Raw genomic sequence first — 19,552 nt, forward strand, 5'->3', positions numbered from 1 at the left:
AAAGTAGTGCACTACCCTATGGGCCCTGGTCTAAAGTAGTGCACTACCCTATGGGCCCTGGTCTAAAGTAGTGCACTACCCCTATAGGCCCTGGTCTAAAGTAGTGCACTACCCCTATAGGCCCTGGTCTAAAGTAGTGCACTACCCCTATGGGCCCTGGTCTAAAGTAGTACACTACCCCTATGGGCCCTGGTCTAAAGTAGTACACTACCCTATGGGCCCTGGTCTAAAGTAGTGCACTACCCCTATGGACCCTGGTCTAAAGTAGTGCACTACCCCTATGGACCCTGGTCTAAAGTAGTGCACTACCCCTATGGGCCCTGGTCAAAAGTAGTGCACTACCCCTATGGGCCCTGGTCAAAAGTAGTGCACTACCCCTATGGGCCCTGGTCAAAAGTAGTGCACTACCCCTATGGGCCCTGGTCTAAAGTAGTGCACTACCCCTATGAGCCCTGGTCTAAAGTAGTGCACTACCCCTATGGGCCCTGGTCTAAAGTAGTGCACTACCCCTATCGGCCCTGGTCTAAAGTAGTGCACTAACCTATGAGCCCTGGTCTAAAGTAGTGCACTACCCCTATCGGCCCTGGTCTAAAGTAGTGCACTACCCCTATGGGCCCAGGTCTAAAGTAGTGCACTACCCCTATGGTCCCTTGTCAAAAGTGCACTATGCAGGGAATATGGTGTAATTTGAGATGCAGGGTATATAACTTACATCCTGCTGAAGTGTCCCAGTTTCCCGTCGTCTCCCTCTCCCCAGGAGAACACCTTCCCATCCACGGTGAGGGCCATGGCGTGGCGTCCCCCAGAATGCACCGCAACCTTCTTCACTACGTAGTTACTGAGAGCAGTGATCTGGCGGGGGATAGGGATGGTACCGCTGGACAGACCCAGGCCCAGACGCCCGTTAGTGGCCTCCCCACACGAATAAACCTTCCCCTCGGCCGTCACTGGAACAACACAGGGAAGTCAGTTACACACACACACACACACACACACACACACACACCCACCCCTTCCCCTCTCATACAGCAGGCATTGCCCTCTCATACAGCAGGCATTGCCCTCTCATACAGCTGGCATTGCCCTCTCATACAGCTGGCATTGCCCTCTCATACAGCTGGCATTGCCCTCTCATACAGCAGAGGCATTGCCCTCTCATACAGCAGAGGCATTGCCCTCTCATACAGCAGAGGCATTGCCCTCTCATACAGCAGAGGCATTGCCCTCTCATACAGCAGAGGCATTGCCCTCTCATACAGCAGGCATTGCCCTCTCATACAGCTGACATTGCCCTCTCATACAGCTGACATTGCCCTCTCATACAGCTGACATTGCCCTCTCATACAGCAGGCACTGCCCTCTCATACAGCAGGCACTGCCCTCTCATACAGCTGGCATTGCCCTCTCATACAGCAGGCACTGCCCTCTCATACAGCTGGCACTGCCCTCTCATACAGCTGGCACTGCCCTCTCATACAGCAGGCACTGCCCTCTCATACAGCAGGCACTGCCCTCTCATACAGCTGGCACTGCCCTCTCATACAGCTGGCACTGCCCTCTCATACAGCTGGCACTGCCCTCTCATACAGCTGGCACTGCCCTCTCATACAGCAGGCACTGCCCTCTCATACAGCAGGCACTGCCCTCTCATACAGCTGGCACTGCCCTCTCATACAGCTGGCACTGCCCTCTCATACAGCAGGCACTGCCCTCTCATACAGCAGGCACTGCCCTCTCATACAGCAGACACTGCCCTCTCATACAGCAGGCACTGCCCTCTCATACAGCAGGCACTGCCCTCTCATACAGCAGGCACTGCCCTCTCATACAGCAGGCACTGCCCTCTCATACAGCAGGCACTGCCCTCTCATACAGCAGGCACTGCCCTCTCATACAGCAGGCACTGCCCTCTCATACAGCAGGCACTGCCCTCTCATACAGCAGGCACTGCCCTCTCATACAGCAGGCACTGCCCTCTCATACAGCAGGCACTGCCCTCTCATACAGCAGGCACTGCCCTCTCATACAGCAGGCACTGCCCTCTCATACAGCAGGCACTGCCCTCTCATACAGCAGGCACTGCCCTCTCATACAGCAGGCACTGCCCTCTCATACAGCAGGCACTGCCCTCTCATACAGCAGGCACTGCCCTCTCATACAGCAGGCACTGCCCTCTCATACAGCAGGCACTGCCCTCTCATACAGCAGGCACTGCCCTCTCATACAGCAGGCACTGCCCTCTCATACAGCAGGCATTGCCCTCTCATACAGCAGGCATTGCCCTCTCATACAGCAGGCACTGCCCTCTCATACAGCAGGCACTGCCCTCTCATACAGCAGGCATTGCCCTCTCATACAGCAGGCATTGCCCTCATACAGCAGGCATCTTTACTGACCTGCGAACAGACTCTTGGAGCCGCCGGCCACCTGCACCACATTGAGGGCCGAGAGGGTCTCAGAGAAGGACGGGACCTTGATCTGAGTAGGAAGAGCACCGACATGCAGCGGATCAGACTAAACAATTAGACAGCTGTTAACATTCCTCATGTATTTCATTTGTTTTGAACATTATATGTAAAAACTATTCGAAGAAATGCAACACAGTTGGGACAATGGATGGAGATACTCCAAACTTTAAGATTATTTCAAATCCATCCGACATTGACTGAATAACAGCACATCATTTTTACTGGCACGGACAAATAATTATGGGATTTTGATGGGAATTCTGTTATTCAATTTATTGTAAAATTTCACTTTTTAATTTCTTAGAATGCACTCATATATACATTTTCTAATGCTATCCAGGTATTTGTTCATATATTTTGTGTTAAAATAAAGAAAATTATATGTGCCTCATTTGCACAAATAACCTGGTTTTATTTGCATATAAACTTGAACAAAAATATAAACGCAACATGTGAAGTGTTGGAGTATTTCTGTCTTTAATAAAGCCCTTTGATTGGCTGGGCCTGGCTCCCCAGTGGGTGGGCCTGTGCCCTCCCAGGCCCACCCATGACTACGCCCCTGCACAGTCAAGTGAAATCCGTAAATTAGGACCTAAAGAATTTATGTAAATTGACAGATTTCCTTCTAATGAACTGTAAATCTTTGAAATGGTTGCATTTATATTTTTGTTCATTATATAAAATATTCACATAAATGGGTGAGACAGGACTGCAACTACCAAAAACGTTCTTTGTCTAGGCCTACCTGCCGTCACCTGTGCGGTCTACACGGCCTCATGAATTACTGTTGCGTAATTCAACAAGTGTGTCAATAGCAGGGTACCTTCAAATTAAAATCAATAGCTTGGCTCTAGATCACACGTCACATTGTTCGTCAGATCAGACATTATATCACTAGAATCTGAGTGATTCTTTTCAGAAGTCGTTTTCATTTCAGCTTTTCAATTCAGCCATTACCAGGGGTGTGTTTGACAGGTTATTACAAACATTGGTCGTTAACATTAACAGGACAAAACGACAAGCAAGAATATGAAAGAGTCGCGAGATAAAAATTTAAGCAATCAATCCAGCGAGATTTACTGTAAGTAACAAGTGGAATTTTTGCACCCCTCAAACACATGAAATGGATGGAAAAGAGAGATCCCCTCAGGTTTTGGCAGGGCATGCAACTTGCTATTATATGGCAAAACAAGTTGAAAGGTGAACTTTAGGCAAATCAAAGCAGACCAGGCAGTACCTTGGACCCCTTCAGTCCGCCCAGCTGGTCTTTGTCATTGAGTCCCCAGACAAACACCTTGGTCCGGATGGTGGCGGTCGACTCCAGACCTGACGACTTCTTACGGGCCAGACTAGCAGAACAGAAAGAGAGGAATCACACATCTGTTGTAAGAACCCAGCAGGGATATAAAGGTCTAAACATGGACAACATGTTCCCTACTGACTCAGAGGCCAACTATGCTCTGAAGGAATCATCAGAGAATGAATCAAATAGAGATGAAATACCAGGCAACTGTATTGGTCTAGTTAAGGGTTTTAGTAATAAACAGGGAAAAGGTCAAGGTCATTCGCCTCTTACTATGAAACTACTTATACCAAATACACAGCCTAATTATCCCCCTTGGTGGTTTAACTCACTACTGCTATCAGAAGAAACCCTTGGTGGTTTAACTCACTACTGCTATCAGAAGAAACCCTTGGTGGTTTAACTCACTACTGCTATCAGAAGAAACCCTTGGTGGTTTAACTCACTACTGCTATCAGAAGAAACCCTTGGTGGTTTAACTCACTACTGCTATCAGAAGAAACCCTTGGTGTCCTAACTCACTACTGCGATCAGAAGTAACCCTTGGTGGTTTAACTCACTACTGCTATCAGAAGAAACCCTTGGTGGTTTAACTCACTACTGCTATCAGAAGAAACCCTTGGTGTCCTAACTCACTACTGCTATCAGAAGAAACCCTTGGTGTCATAACTCACTACTGCTATCAGAAGAAACCCTTGGTGTCATAACTCACTACTGCTATCAGAAGAAACCCTTGGTGGTTTAACTCACTACTGCTATCAGAAGAAACCCTTGGTGTCTTAACTCACTACTACTATCAGAAGAAACCCTTGGTGGTTTAACTCACTACTGCTATCAGAAGAAACCCTTGGTGGTTTAACTCACTACTGCTATCAGAAGAAACCCCTGGTGGTTTAACTCACTACTGCTATCAGAAGAAACCCCTGGTGGTTTAACTCACTACTGCTATCAGAAGAAACCCTTGGTGGTTTAACTCACTACTGCTATCAGAAGAAACCCTTGGTGGTTTAACTCACTACTGCTATCAGAAGAAACCCTTGGTGTCCTAACTCACTACTGCTATCAGAAGAAACCCTTGGTGGTTTAACTCACTACTGCTATCAGAAGAAACCCCTGGTGGTTTAACTCACTACTGCTATCAGAAGAAACCCTTGGTGGTTTAACTCACTACTGCTATCAGAAGAAACCCTTGGTGGTTTAACTCACTACTGCTATCAGAAGAAACCCTTGGTGGTTTAACTCACTACTGCTATCAGAAGAAACCCTTGGTGGTTTAACTCACTACTGCTATCAGAAGAAACCCTTGGTGTCCTAACTCACTACTGCTATCAGAAGAAACCCTTGGTGGTTTAACTCACTACTGCTATCAGAAGAAACCCTTGGTGTCCTAACTCACTACTGCTATCAGAAGAAACCCTTGGTGGTTTAACTCACTACTGCTATCAGAAGAAACCCTTGGTGGTTTAACTCACTACTGCTATCAGAAGAAACCCTTGGTGGTTTAACTCACTACTGCTATCAGAAGAAACCCTTGGTGTCCTAACTCACTACTGCTATCAGAAGAAACCCTTGGTGTCCTAACTCACTACTGCTATCAGAAGAAACCCTTGGTGGTTTAACTCACTACTGCTATCAGAAGAAACCCTTGGTGGTTTAACTCACTACTGCTATCAGAAGAAACCCTTGGTGGTTTAACTCACTACTGCTATCAGAAGAAACCCCTGGTGGTTTAACTCACTACTGCTATCAGAAGAAACCCTTGGTGGTTTAACTCACTACTGCTATCAGAAGAAACCCTTGGTGGTTTAACTCACTACTGCTATCAGAAGAAACCCTTGGTGGTTTAACTCACTACTGCTATCAGAAGAAACCCTTGGTGGTTTAACTCACTACTGCTATCAGAAGAAACCCTTGGTGTCATAACTCACTACTGCTATCAGAAGAAACCCTTGGTGTCATAACTCACTACTGCTATCAGAAGAAACCCTTGGTGGTTTAACTCACTACTGCTATCAGAAGAAACCCTTGGTGTCCTAACTCACTACTGCTATCAGAAGAAACCCTTGGTGGTTTAACTCACTACTGCTATCAGAAGAAACCCTTGGTGTCCTAACTCACTACTGCTATCAGAAGAAACCCTTGGTGGTTTAACTCACTACTGCTATCAGAAGAAACCCTTGGTGGCTTAACTCACTACTGCTATCAGAAGAAACCCTTGGTGGTTTAACTCACTACTGCTATCAGAAGAAACCCTTGGTGGTTTAACTCACTACTGCTATCAGAAGAAACCCTTGGTGTCCTAACTCACTACTGCTATCAGAAGAAACCCTTGGTGGTTTAACTCACTACTGCTATCAGAAGAAACCCTTGGTGTCCTAACTCACTACTGCGATCAGAAGTAACCCTTGGTGGTTTAACTCACTACTGCTATCAGAAGAAACCCTTGGTGGTTTAACTCACTACTGCTATCAGAAGAAACCCTTGGTGGTTTAACTCACTACTGCTATCAGAAGAAACCCTTGGTGTCATAACTCACTACTGCTATCAGAAGAAACCCTTGGTGTCATAACTCACTACTGCTATCAGAAGAAACCCTTGGTGGTTTAACTCACTACTGCTATCAGAAGAAACCCTTGGTGTCCTAACTCACTACTGCTATCAGAAGAAACCCTTGGTGGTTTAACTCACTACTGCTATCAGAAGAAACCCTTGGTGTCCTAACTCACTACTGCTATCAGAAGAAACCCTTGGTGGTTTAACTCACTACTGCTATCAGAAGAAACCCTTGGTGGCTTAACTCACTACTGCTATCAGAAGAAACCCTTGGTGGTTTAACTCACTACTGCTATCAGAAGAAACCCTTGGTGGTTTAACTCACTACTGCTATCAGAAGAAATCCTTGGTGGCTTAACTCACTACCAACAAATGTATTGATAATTTAGAGGTCAGTTCATGCTTTCATAACTTTTACTCACAATTACACACTTCGTAATCTGCTGGTAATGCTACCTTACTCGACACCTTCGAGAACTTAGATATTCCTACAGTTCCTACAGATAGCTGCTGAATTAGAAGAACAGTTCTCTGGGGAAGAGATTGTGTTGCCAATTAAATCTATGCAGTGTAGTAAATCCCCTGGACCTGACGGATTTCGGAGCTAATTCTTGAAAGAAATTCTCCTCTCTTGCTTTCCGTATTTGAAGAATCGTTCTCCTCAAACTCTTAACCCTCAACGAGACAAGGATGTATTTAACTTATTATGAAAAAAATAAAACTTGAGTGGTTCATATAGGCATGAATTGCGATGTAAAGATACTTTCTAAGAAGATTGCCTGCCATTTTGACTCAGTCCTTCCCTCCATTATCCATTAAAAATCATGACTCTTTTTTCAACATCAGACGTCTTTATAATTGCTCGTCATCTGACACTCCAGAGATATTGTTATCACTTGATGCTGAGACGGCGTTTGATCGGGTGGAGTGGTATTATCGATTTGATACTTTCAAACAATTTGGATTCGGTCCCAATTTTATGTCCTGGATGAAAGTCCTTTACTCCTCCCCTATGGCTGCAGTGAGTACAAATAATAACCTTTCATTGTATTTCCAACTTCAACGTGGGAACAGACAGGGTTGTCCTCTATCCCCTCAGCTGTTTGCCATCGCCTTAAGACATTGCAATACGTAATAACACCACTATTAAAGGGTATTCAAAGAGGGGGCTTAGAGCATAAAATCTCACTCTACGCGGGTTACATGATATTATATATATGGCTGACCCTTTAACTGGTCTTCCAGAGATCCAGGTTCTACTAAAGACAGTTGGTAAATATCCAGGTATAAGGTTCATCTACAAAAAAGTGAACTGATGTCTATTTATCCTTGTGCCATGAAAACTAATTTTAGTAATGTGCCCTTCAAGAGTGACTACATAGAAATTGAAATATTTGGGAATTTGGGTAACACAATTTCAAAGATCTAGCCAATTTCCCTCCCTTGATCCTCCGCCTGAAACAATATTGAACACTGTGACTTAATTCTTCTGCCCAAAGACAGAGAAAGTAGCACTATTAAAATGAATGTATTACCTACGTTTTTATATTTATTAAATTGTATTCCTAGCTTTCTGACAAAATATTTGTTTATCTCCTTAGATCTGCTTTCACCTGGAACAAGAAAAACCCTTGGATACGTAAGAGCGTATTGCAGAGAACTCGCCCCCAGGGTGGTCTAGCACTTCCTAACTTTCAATATTACAAAACATCCCTGATGTTAGAGGTCCGAAATGGATGGCCTTTGAGGTTTCATCCTGTGGCCCCACCTCCTTAGCTGCCTTACTCTGTTCAAAATTAGCTGAGCCTGTTTCCAAATACATCAAAAACCCTATTGTGAAACATCCTCTAAAAATCTGGAAACAGTTCAGGCGATCGTTTGGTCTCAGTGAATTTTCAACTTCTACCATACATTCTCTCCATCATTATTAGACCGGGCATTTCATGTCTGGTCTGGAAAAGGGATCTCCTCACTGAACGACTTGGACATTGATATGGATTTAGCATTTTTTTTTTTACAGTTCGTACAAAAGTTGAATATTCCTAGATCCCATTTCTTTAGATACCTGCAATTGTATAGTTTTGTATCTTCATACTCTAGTCACTTCCCATCACGCCCACCTACCTCCCTTCTAGATTGTATTTTTAAAGTGAACCCTTATATCAAAGAGTGAGGTACACGTTATTCAATTCCCTGAACTCTCTTAAGAACCAATGGGAAGAGGATTTAGGTGAAAAACTTTCAGACAAAACCTGTCAGAGCTTCAGAGAATACATTCTTCATCTACAATGCCCTGCACTAATATTGGCACCCTTTGTAAATATGAGCAAAACGGGCTGTCAAAAAAATAAATCTTTATTGTTTATCCTCTTGGTCTTTCATTCAAAATATTCACAAAAATCTAACCTTTAACTAAAGTAAAATAAAATATTAAAACATTTATATTTCTTTTAAGATAAGAATTTTTCAAAAATATGTGCCACCAAAAAAAAATCCCTTTCATTCAATACTTTGTGCAACCTCCCTTTGCCAAGATAACAGCTCTGAGTCTTCTCCTACAACGCGTAATGAGGTTGGAGAACACATGGCAAGGGATCTGAGACCATTCCTCCATACAGAATCTCTCCAGATCCTTCAGATTCCGAGGTCCACGCTTGGACTCTCCTCTTCAGAGTCCAAGCGTGAACTCTCCTCTTCAGCTCATCCATGGGGTTTAGATCAGGTGACTGGGGTGGCCATGGCAAAACCTTGATTCTGTGGTCAGTGAACTATTTTTGTGTTGATTTTGAGATGTGCTTTGGATCATTGTCCTGCTGGAAGATCCAACCAAGGCCCAGTTTAAGCTTCCTAGCAGAGGCAGTCAGGTTTTGATTTAACATCTGCTGGTATTTGATGGAGTCCATGATACCATGTATCCTAACAAGTGGTCCGGGGCCTTTAGAAGAAAAACAGCCCCACAACATCAAAGATCCACCACCATACTTCCCAGTGGGGATGAGGTACTTTTCTGCATGGCTATCTTTCTGTCTACGCCAAACCCACCTCTGGTGTTCGTTTCCAAAAAGCTCTATGATGGTCTCATCTGACCATAGAACCTGGTCCCATCGAAAGTTTCAGTAACATTTGGCAAACTGTAGGCGCTTGAGTTTGTTGTTTTATGACAGCAAAGGCTTTTTTTATGGCAACCCTCCCAAACAACTTGAGGTTATGTAGGTGGTGTCTGATCGTAGTTTGAGACTTTCGGACCCCAAGACCCAACTAAAGTCTGCAATTCTCCAGCTGTGATCCTTGTAGATGTTTTTGTCCACTCGAACCATCCTCCTCACTGTGCGTGGGGTCAATATAGACACACGTCCTCTTTCAGGCCGATTGTTAACATCACCAGTTGCTTTAAACTTCTTCATTATTGCCCTGATAGTGGAAATGGGCATTTTCAACCGTTGAGCATATTTTCTTATAGCCATTTCCTGAATTGTGCAGCTCAACAACCTTTGTTGCAAATCATTACTGTATTCTCAGGTCTTTCCCATAGTGATGGATGACTATGGGAACTTGGCCTGTGTGTCACCTCATATTTATTCCCCAGTGAAACAGGAAGTCATGGCTTACCACTTAAGTATTCCTAATCGCTCAGGTGAACTTGGGAATATACTTCAGTTAGATTTTACTCATAAGAATTTCTAGGGGTGCCAATAATTGTGGCACATGTTTCGTAGATTTTTTTTATTTCACTTGTTGAAATGTTCGGTTTTTATGAATATTGTGAATGAAAGACCAAGAGGATAAACAGCCATTTTTTAGACGTTTTCTAAGATACTGGAGAGACCTAAAGAACTTTATTGCATCATTCAGAGTGGCACCGCAGGAGGCCCCTCTAAGCAGTTCTATGGAGTGGCACCGCAGGAGGACCTTCTAAGCAGTTCTATGGAGTGGCACCGCAGGAGGCCCCTCTAAGCAGTTCTATGGAGTGGCACCGCAGGAGGCCCCTCTAAGCAGTTCTATGGAGTGGCACCTAGGCTGCTAGAACCCAGACGACCCTAGGCTGCTAGAACCCAAACGATCCTGGGCTGCTAGAACCCAGACGATCCTAGGCTGCTAGAACCCAGACGATCCTACTTCAAACATAGTAAGAAACAGGAGAACACCAATCAAATCCCTTCAGATCTTCACAAGTACATAGGGCGTATGGTCTAGGGCGTATGGTCTAGGGGTTGATTTAGGATTGTGACACTACTTTAAACACAGAATCATTCCTCACCTCCCAGTAGGCGTCTTCTCATCCTCCTCTTCCTCGTTGTCTGAAGCCAGGAACGGCACGGTGGCCAGGTCTTCATCCTCTGCTCTGATCCGTCCCACGATACCCAGGCCGTGGATCTTACAGTCGATACCAGAGCTACGGCACTGCTTGATGGCTATCTCTATGTACCTGTGGTACTGTAAGAGAACACAACACACTGGTGAGTACTGGTGGACACACAGGTAACACTGGTTACGTGGTACTGAGGAATTACAACATGTTCTCTCTTTTGAAGCTGGAGTGTTCGATTTACAATTATATTGTTTACAAACAGTGGACTAAAACAAGCCTAAATGTGGGGTTCTGAGGGGGTACAGCAGAAGAGCTCATTTATAAGTTATATTCTTCAAGAATCAATGGCCCGTATATTAGGTACATCAGTCCGATCGCTCCTACAGACAGAGTCACGTGTCTTGCCATATAAAGCAGGCAGACAGGCATCAAGACATTCAGTTACTGCTCTATTGAACGTTAGAATGGACAAAACGAGTGACCTAAGAGACTTTGAGAGTGGTATGATCATCGGTGCCAGGTGTGTAGTGAGAAACAACATGGCTTCAGGCTGGATCTTAGTGGTGTGCCGGTTCCAGTATCTCAGAAACGGCCTCCTGGGGTTTTCACGCACAACAGTGTCTAGGGTTTACAGAGAACGATGCGATACACAAAAAACATCCAGTCAGCGGCAGTCCTGTGGGTGAAAACAGCTCGTTGATGAGAGAGGTCGAAGGAGAACGGCAAGAATCGTGAAAGCTAACAGGCGGGTCACAGACCGGCAGATAACGGCGCAGTGCAACAGTGGTGTGCCGAACTGCATCTCAGAACGCACAAGTCGTCAGTCCGTGTCATAGATGGGCTATGGCAGCACCTGGTTCCACTCCTATCAGCTAAAAACAAGAAGAAGCGGCTCCAGTGGGCACGCCTTCACCAACACTGGACAACTGAGGAGTGGAAAAACAGGGCCTCGTCCGACAAATCCCAGATCCTGTTGCGTCATGCAGAGTCAGGACTTGGCGTAAGCGTAAGTCCATGGCCCCATCCTGCCTACTGTCAACGGGACAGGCTGCTGGCGGTGTAGGCAGCATGAGTCCATGGCCCCATCCTGCTTGGTGTCAACGGGACAGGCTGCTGGCGGTGTAGGCAGCATGAGTCCATGGCCCCATCCTGCCTACTGTCAACGGGACAGGCTGCTGGCGGTGTAGGCAGCATGAGTCCATGGCCCCATCCTGCTTGGTGTCAACGGGACAGGCTGGTGGCGGTGTAGGCAGCATGAGTCCATGGCCCCATCCTGCCTACTGTCAACGGGACAGGCTGCTGGCGGTGTAGGCAGCATGAGTCCATGGCCCCATCCTGCTTGGTGTCAACGGGACAGGCTGGTGGCGGTGTAGGCAGCATGAGTCCATGGCCCCATCCTGCTTGGTGTCAACGGGACAGGCTGGTGGCGGTGTAGGCAGCATGAGTCCATGGCCCCATCCTGCCTACTGTCAATGGGACAGGCTGCTGGCGGTGTAGGCAGCATGAGTCCATGGCCCCATCCTGCCTGGTGTCAACGGTACAGGCTGGTGGCGGTGTAGGCAGCATGAGTCCATGGCCCCATCCTGCTTGGTGTCAAAGGGACAGGCTGGTGGCGGTGTAGGCAGCATGAGTCCATGGCCCCATCCTGCTTGGTGTCAAAGGGACAGGCTGGTGGCGGTGTAGGCAGCATGAGTCCATGGCCCCATCCTGCTTGGTGTCAACGGGACAGGCTGGTGGCGGTGTAGGCAGCATGAGTCCATGGCCCCATCCTGCTTGGTGTCAACGGGACAGGCTGGTGGCGGTGTAGGCAGCATGAGTCCATGGCCCCATCCTGCCTGGTGTCAACGGTACAGGCTGGTGGCGGTGTAGGCAGCATGAGTCCATGGCCCCATCCTGCCTGGTGTCAATGGGACAGGCTGCTGGCGGTGTAGGCAGCATGAGTCCATGGCCCCATCCTGCTTGGTGTCAACGGTACAGGCTGGTGGCGGTGTAGGCAGCATGAGTCCATGGCCCCATCCTGCCTGGTGTCAACGGGACAGGCTGATGGCGGTGTAGGCAGCATGAGTCCATGGCCCCATCCTGCCTGGTGTCAACGGGACAGGCTGGTGGCGGTGTAGGCAGCATGAGTCCATGGCCCCATCCTGCTTGGTGTCAACGGGACAGGCTGGTGGCGGTTTAGGCAGCATGAGTCCATGGCCCCATCCTGCCTGGTGTCAACGGTACAGGCTGGTGGCGGTGTAGGCAGCATGAGTCCATGGCCCCATCCTGCCTGGTGTCAACGGTACAGGCTGGTGGCGGTTTAGGCAGCATGAGTCCATGGCCCCATCCTGCCTGGTGTCAACGGTACAGGCTGCTGGCGGTGTAGGCAGCATGAGTCCATGGCCCCATCCTGCCTGGTGTCAACGGTACAGGCTGGTGGCCGTGTAGGCAGCATGAGTCCATGGCCCCATCCTGCCTGGTGTCAACGGTACAGGCTGCTGGCGGTGTAGGCAGCATGAGTCCATGGCCCCATCCTGCCTGCTGTCAACGGGACAGGCTGCTGGCGGTGTAGAGAATGTTTTCCTGGCACACGTTAGGTCCCTTGATACCAATTGAGCAACTTTTCCATGCCCCGAAGAGTTCAGGCTGTTCTGAAGACAAAAGGGGGGTCCGACCCAGTACTAGATGGGTGTACCTAATAAACGTTCCACTGAGTTTAATATACAAGTCCAAAAATGGATGTACCTATCCCAGATTGCCCCTATAAATTAAGTGAACGTACTTCAGTGCAGTCATTGAGCAGAGGAACAGTGGTGTCTGTGGGGTTGATAATGTATATAGATAATGTAGCTAATGTTTAAGTTACCTCATTGCAGTCGTTGAGCAGAGGAACAGTGGTGTCTGTGGGGTTGATAATGTATATAGATAATGTAGCTAATGTTTAAGTTACCTCATTGCAGTCGTTGAGCAGAGGAACAGTGGTGTCTGTGGGGTTGATAATGTATATAGATAATGTAGCTAATGTTTAAGTTACCTCATTGCAGTCGTTGAGCAGAGGAACAGTGGTGTCTGTGGGGTTGATAATGTATATAGATAATGTAGCTAATGTTTAAGTTACCTCATTGCAGTCGTTGAGCAGAGGAACAGTGGTGTCTGTGGGGTTGATAATGTATATAGATAATGTAGCTAATGTTTAAGTTACCTCATTGCAGTCGTTGAGCAGAGGAACAGTGGTGTCTGTGGGGTTGATAATGTATATAGATAATGTGGATAATGTTTAAGTTACCTCATTGCAGTCGTTGAGCAGAGGAACAGTGGTGTCTGTGGGGTTGATAATGTATATAGATAATGTAGCTAATGTTTAAGTTACCTCATTGCAGTCGTTGAGCAGAGGAACAGTGGTGTCTGTGGGGTTGATAATGTATATAGATAATGTAGCTAATGTTTAAGTTACCTCAGTGCAGTCGTTGAGCAGAGGAACAGTGGTGTCTGTGGGGTTGATAATGTATATAGATAATGTAGCTAATGTTTAAGTTACCTCATTGCAGTCGTTGAGCAGAGGAACAGTGGTGTCTGTGGGGTTGATAATGTATATAGATAATGTAGCTAATGTTTAAGTTACCTCATTGCAGTCGTTGAGCAGAGGAACAGTGGTGTCTGTGGGGTTGATAATGTATATAGATAATGTAGCTAATGTTTAAGTTACCTCATTGCAGTCATTGAGCAGAGGAACAGTGGTGTCTGTGGGGTTGATAATGTATATAGATAATGTAGCTAATGTTTAAGTTACCTCATTGCAGTCGTTGAGCAGAGGAACAGTGGTGTCTGTGGGGTTGATAATGTATATAGATAATGTAGCTAATGTTTAAGTTACCTCATTGCAGTCGTTGAGCAGAGGAACAGTGGTGTCTGTGGGGTTGATCATGTATATAGATAATGTAGCTAATGTTTAAGTTACCTCATTGCAGTCGTTGAGCAGAGGAACAGTGGTGTCTGTGGGGTTGATAATGTATATAGATAATGTAGCTAATGTTTAAGTTACCTCAGTGCAGTCGTTGAGCAGAGGAACAGTGGTGTCTGTGGGGTTGATAATGTATATAGATAATGTAGCTAATGTTTAAGTTACCTCATTGCAGTCGTTGAGCAGAGGAACAGTGGTGTCTGTGGGGTTGATAATGTATATAGATAATGTAGCTAATGTTTAAGTTACCTCAGTGCAGTCGTTGAGCAGAGGAACAGTGGTGTCTGTGGGGTTGATAATGTATATAGATAATGTAGCTAATGTTTAAGTTACCTCATTGCAGTCGTTGAGCAGAGGAACAGTGGTGTCTGTGGGGTTGATAATGTAGCTAATGTTTAAGTTACCTCATTGCAGTCGTTGAGCAGAGGAACAGTGGTGTCTGTGGGGTTGATAATGTATATAGATAATGTAGCTAATGTTTAAGTTACCTCATTGCAGTCGTTGAGCAGAGGAACAGTGGTGTCTGTGGGGTTGATAATGTATATAGATAATGTAGCTAATGTTTAAGTTACCTCATTGCAGTCGTTGAGCAGAGGAACAGTGGTGTCTGTGGGGTTGATAATGTATATAGATAATGTAGCTAATGTTTAAGTTACCTCAGTGCAGTCGTTGAGCAGAGGAACAGTGGTGTCTGTGGGGTTGATAATGTATATAGATAATGTAGCTAATGTTTAAGTTACCTCATTGCAGTCGTTGAGCAGAGGAACAGTGGTGTCTGTGGGGTTGATAATGTATATAGATAATGTAGCTAATGTTTAAGTTACCTCATTGCAGTCATTGAGCAGAGGAACAGTGGTGTCTGTGGGGTTGATAATGTATATAGATAATGTAGCTAATGTTTAAGTTACCTCATTGCAGTCGTTGAGCAGAGGAACAGTGGTGTCTGTGGGGTTGATAATGTATATAGATAATGTAGCTAATGTTTAAGTTACCTCAGTGCAGTCGTTGAGCAGAGGAACAGTGGTGTCTGTGGGGTTGATAATGTATATAGATAATGTAGCTAATGTTTAAGTTACCTCATTGCAGTCGTTGAGCAGAGGAACAGTGGTGTCTGTGGGGTTGATAATGTATATAGATAATGTAGCTAATGTTTAAGTTACCTCATTGCAGTCGTTGAGCAGAGGAACAGTGGTGTCTGTGGGGTTGATGTTGATAGTTTTCAGCTCTACCAGGTTGTTCAGGGAACTGCCACCTAGACAGGGGAAACACCAGCATTTAAATACTAACATATTACTGCTCTGATACAAACCAAGTCATTTAAATACTAACATAATACTGCTCTGATACAAACCAAGTCATTTAAATACTAACATATTACTGCTCTGATACAAACCAAGTCATTTAAATACTAGCATAATACTGCTCTGATACAAACCAAGTCATTTAAATACTAACATAATACTGCTCTGATACAAACCAAGTCATTTAAATACTAACATAATACTGCTCTGATACAAACCAAGTCATTTAAATACTAACATAATACTGCTCTGATACAAACCAAGTCATTTAAATACTAACATATTACTGCTCTGATACAAACCAAGTCATTTAAATACTAACATAATACTGCTCTGATACAAACCAAGTCATTTAAATACTAACATAATACTGCTCTGGTACAAACCAAGTCATTTAAATACTAGCATAATACTGCTCTGATACAAACCAAGTCATTTAAATACTAACATAATACTGCTCTGATACAAACCAAGTCATTTAAATACTAACATAATACTGCTCTGATACAAACCAAGTCATTTAAATACTAACATAATACTGCTCTGATACAAACCAAGTCATTTAAATACTAACATAATACTGCTCTGATACAAACCAAGTCATTTAAATACTAGCATAATACTGCCCTGATACAAACCAAGTCATTTAAATACTAGCATAATACTGCTCTGATACAAACCAAGTCATTTAAATACTAACATAATACTGCTCTGATACAAACCAAGTCATTTAAATACTAGCATAATACTGCTCTGATACAAACCAAGTCATTTAAATACTAGCATAATACTGCTCTGATACAAACCAAGTCATTTAAATACTAACATAATACTGCTCTGATACAAACCAAGTCATTTAAATACTAGCATAATACTGCTCTGATACAAACCAAGTCATTTAAATACTAGCATAATACTGCTCTGATACAAACCAAGTCATTTAAATACTAGCATAATACTGCTCTGATACAAACCAAGTCATTTAAATACTAGCATAATACTGCTCTGATACAAACCAAGTCATTTAAATACTAACATAATACTGCTCTGATACAAACCAAGTCATTTAAATACTAACATAATACTGCTCTGATACAAACCAAGTCATTTAAATACTAACATAATACTGCTCTGATACAAACCAAGTCATTTAAATACTAACATAATACTGCTCTGGTACAAACCAAGTCATTTAAATACTAACATAATACTGCTCTGATACAAACCAAGTCATTTAAATACTAACATAATACTGCTCTGGTACAAACCAAGTCATTTAAATACTAGCATAATACTGCTCTGATACAAACCAAGTCATTTAAATACTAGCATAATACTGCCCTGATACAAACCAAGTCATTTAAATACTAACATAATACTGCTCTGATACAAACCAAGTCATTTAAATACTAACATAATACTGCTCTGATACAAACCAAGTCATTTAAATACTAGCATAATACTGCTCTGATACAAACCAAGTCATTTAAATACTAACATAATACTGCTCTGATACAAACCAAGTCATTTAAATACTAACATAATACTGCTCTGATACAAACCAAGTCATTTAAACATGAGAATACTGCTCATTTCATTTATTTTAAATGCATAATGTTTTATTTAGACACTACAACCACAATTCATTCCACAGGTGACTGACCTCTGATATACACTATATGATCAAATGTATGTGGACACCCATTGGTCAAACATCTCATTCCAAAATCACAGGCATTAATATGGAGTTGGTCCCCCCTTTGCTGCTATAACAGCCTCCACTCTTCTGGGAAGGTTTTCCACTAGATGTTGGAACATTGCTGCTATAACAGCCTCCACTCTTCTGGGAAGGCTTTCCACTAGATGTTGGAACATTGCTGCTATAACAGCCTCCACTCTTCTGGGAAGGCTTTCCACTAGATGTTGGAACATTGCTGCTATAACAGCCTCCACTCTTCTGGGAAGGTTTTCCACTAGATGTTGGAACATTGCTACTATAACAGCCTCCACTCTTCTGGGAAGGCTTTCCACTAGATGTTGGAACATTGCTGCTATAACAGCCTCCACTCTTCTGGGAAGGCTTTCCACTAGATGTTGGAACATTGCTGCTATAACAGCCTCCACTCTTCTGGGAAGGTTTTCCACTAGATGTTGGAACATTGCTGCTATAACAGCCTCCACTCTTCTGGGAAGGCTTTCCACTAGATGTTGGAACATTGCTGCTGTAACAGCCTCCACTCTTCTGGGAAGGCTTTCCACTAGATGATGGAACATTGCTGCTATAACAGCCTCCACTCTTCTGGGAAGGCTTTCCACTAGATGTTGGAACATTGCTGCTATAACAGCCTCCACTCCTCTGGGAAGGATTTCCACTAGATGTTGGAACATTGCTGCTATAACAGCCTCCACTCTTCTGGGAAGGCTTTCTACTAGATGTTGGAACATTGCTGCTATAACAGCCTCCACTCTTCTGGGAAGGTTTTCCATTAGATGTTAGAACATTGCTGCTATAACAGCCTCCACTCTTCTGGGAAGGCTTTCCACTAGATGTTGGAACATTGCTGCTATAACAGCCTCCACTCTTCTGGGAAGGCTTTCCACTAGATGATGGAACATTGCTGCTATAACAGCCTCCACTCTTCTGGGAAGGTTTTCCACTAGATGTTGGAACATTGCTGCTATAACAGCCTCCACTCTTCTGGGAAGGCTTTCCACTAGATGTTGGAACATTGCTGCTATAACAGCCTCTACTCTTCTGGGAAGGCTTTCCACTAGATGTTGGAACATTGCCGCTATAACAGCCTCCACTCTTCTGGGAAGGCTTTCCACTAGATGTTGGAACATTGCTGCTATAACAGCCTCTACTCTTCTGGGAAGGCTTTCCACTAGATGTTGGAACATTGCTGCTATAACAGCCTCCACTCTTCTGGGAAGGCTTTCCACTAGATGTTGGAACATTGCTGCAGGGACTTGCTTCCATTCAGCCACAAGAGCATTAGTGAGGTCAGGCACTGATGTTGGGCGATTAGGCCTGGCTCGCAGTCGATGTTCCAATTCATCCCAAAGGTGTTTGATGGGGTTGAGGTCAGGGCTCTGTGAAGGCCAGTCATGTTCTTCCACACCAATCTTGACAAACCATTTCTGTATGGACCTTGCTTTGTGCACGGGGGCATTGTCATGCTGAAACAGGAAAGGGCCTTCCCCAAACTGTTGCCACAAAGTTGGAAGCACAGAATCAGCCCCAGACCATTATTCCTCCTCCACCAAACTTTACAGTTGGCACTATGCATTCGGGTATCCGCCAAACTCAGATTCGTCTGTTGGACTGCTAGATGGTGAAGCGTGATTCATCACTCCAGAGAATGTGTTTCCACTGCTCCAGAGTCCATTGAGAGGTGAGCTTTACACCACTCCAGCCGACGCTTGGAATGGTGGTCTTAGGCTTGTGTGCGGCTGCTCGGCCATGGAAACCCATTTCATGAAGCTCCCGATGAACAGTTCTTGTGCTGACGTTGCTTCCAGAGGCTGTTTGGAACTCGGGTAGTGACAGACGATTTTTACGTGCTGCGCTCTTCAGCACTCGGCGGTCCCGTTCTGTGGTCTACCACCTTGCGGCTGGGCTGTTGTTGCTCCTAGATGTTTCCACTTCACAATAAAAACACTTACAGTTGACCAGGG

General features: G+C 44.8%; 1 protein-coding gene across 1 annotated transcript in view; it reads right to left on the bottom strand.

Annotated features, from left to right (window-relative positions):
• LOC120054379 (E3 ubiquitin-protein ligase HERC2-like) overlaps positions 1 to 19,552 on the bottom strand; it is a 110,987-nt gene that overhangs the window by 30,330 nt on the left and 61,105 nt on the right. Inside the window, 5 exon segments of the mRNA XM_039001791.1 lie at positions 713 to 947; positions 2,397 to 2,478; positions 3,706 to 3,817; positions 10,583 to 10,758; positions 15,734 to 15,825. Coding sequence (XP_038857719.1) covers positions 713 to 947; positions 2,397 to 2,478; positions 3,706 to 3,817; positions 10,583 to 10,758; positions 15,734 to 15,825 — 697 coding nt within the window.

The sequence above is a fragment of the Salvelinus namaycush genome, chromosome 10 (assembly GCF_016432855.1).
Source record: "Salvelinus namaycush isolate Seneca chromosome 10, SaNama_1.0, whole genome shotgun sequence".
In the NCBI taxonomy this organism is placed as follows: domain Eukaryota; kingdom Metazoa; phylum Chordata; class Actinopteri; order Salmoniformes; family Salmonidae; genus Salvelinus; species Salvelinus namaycush.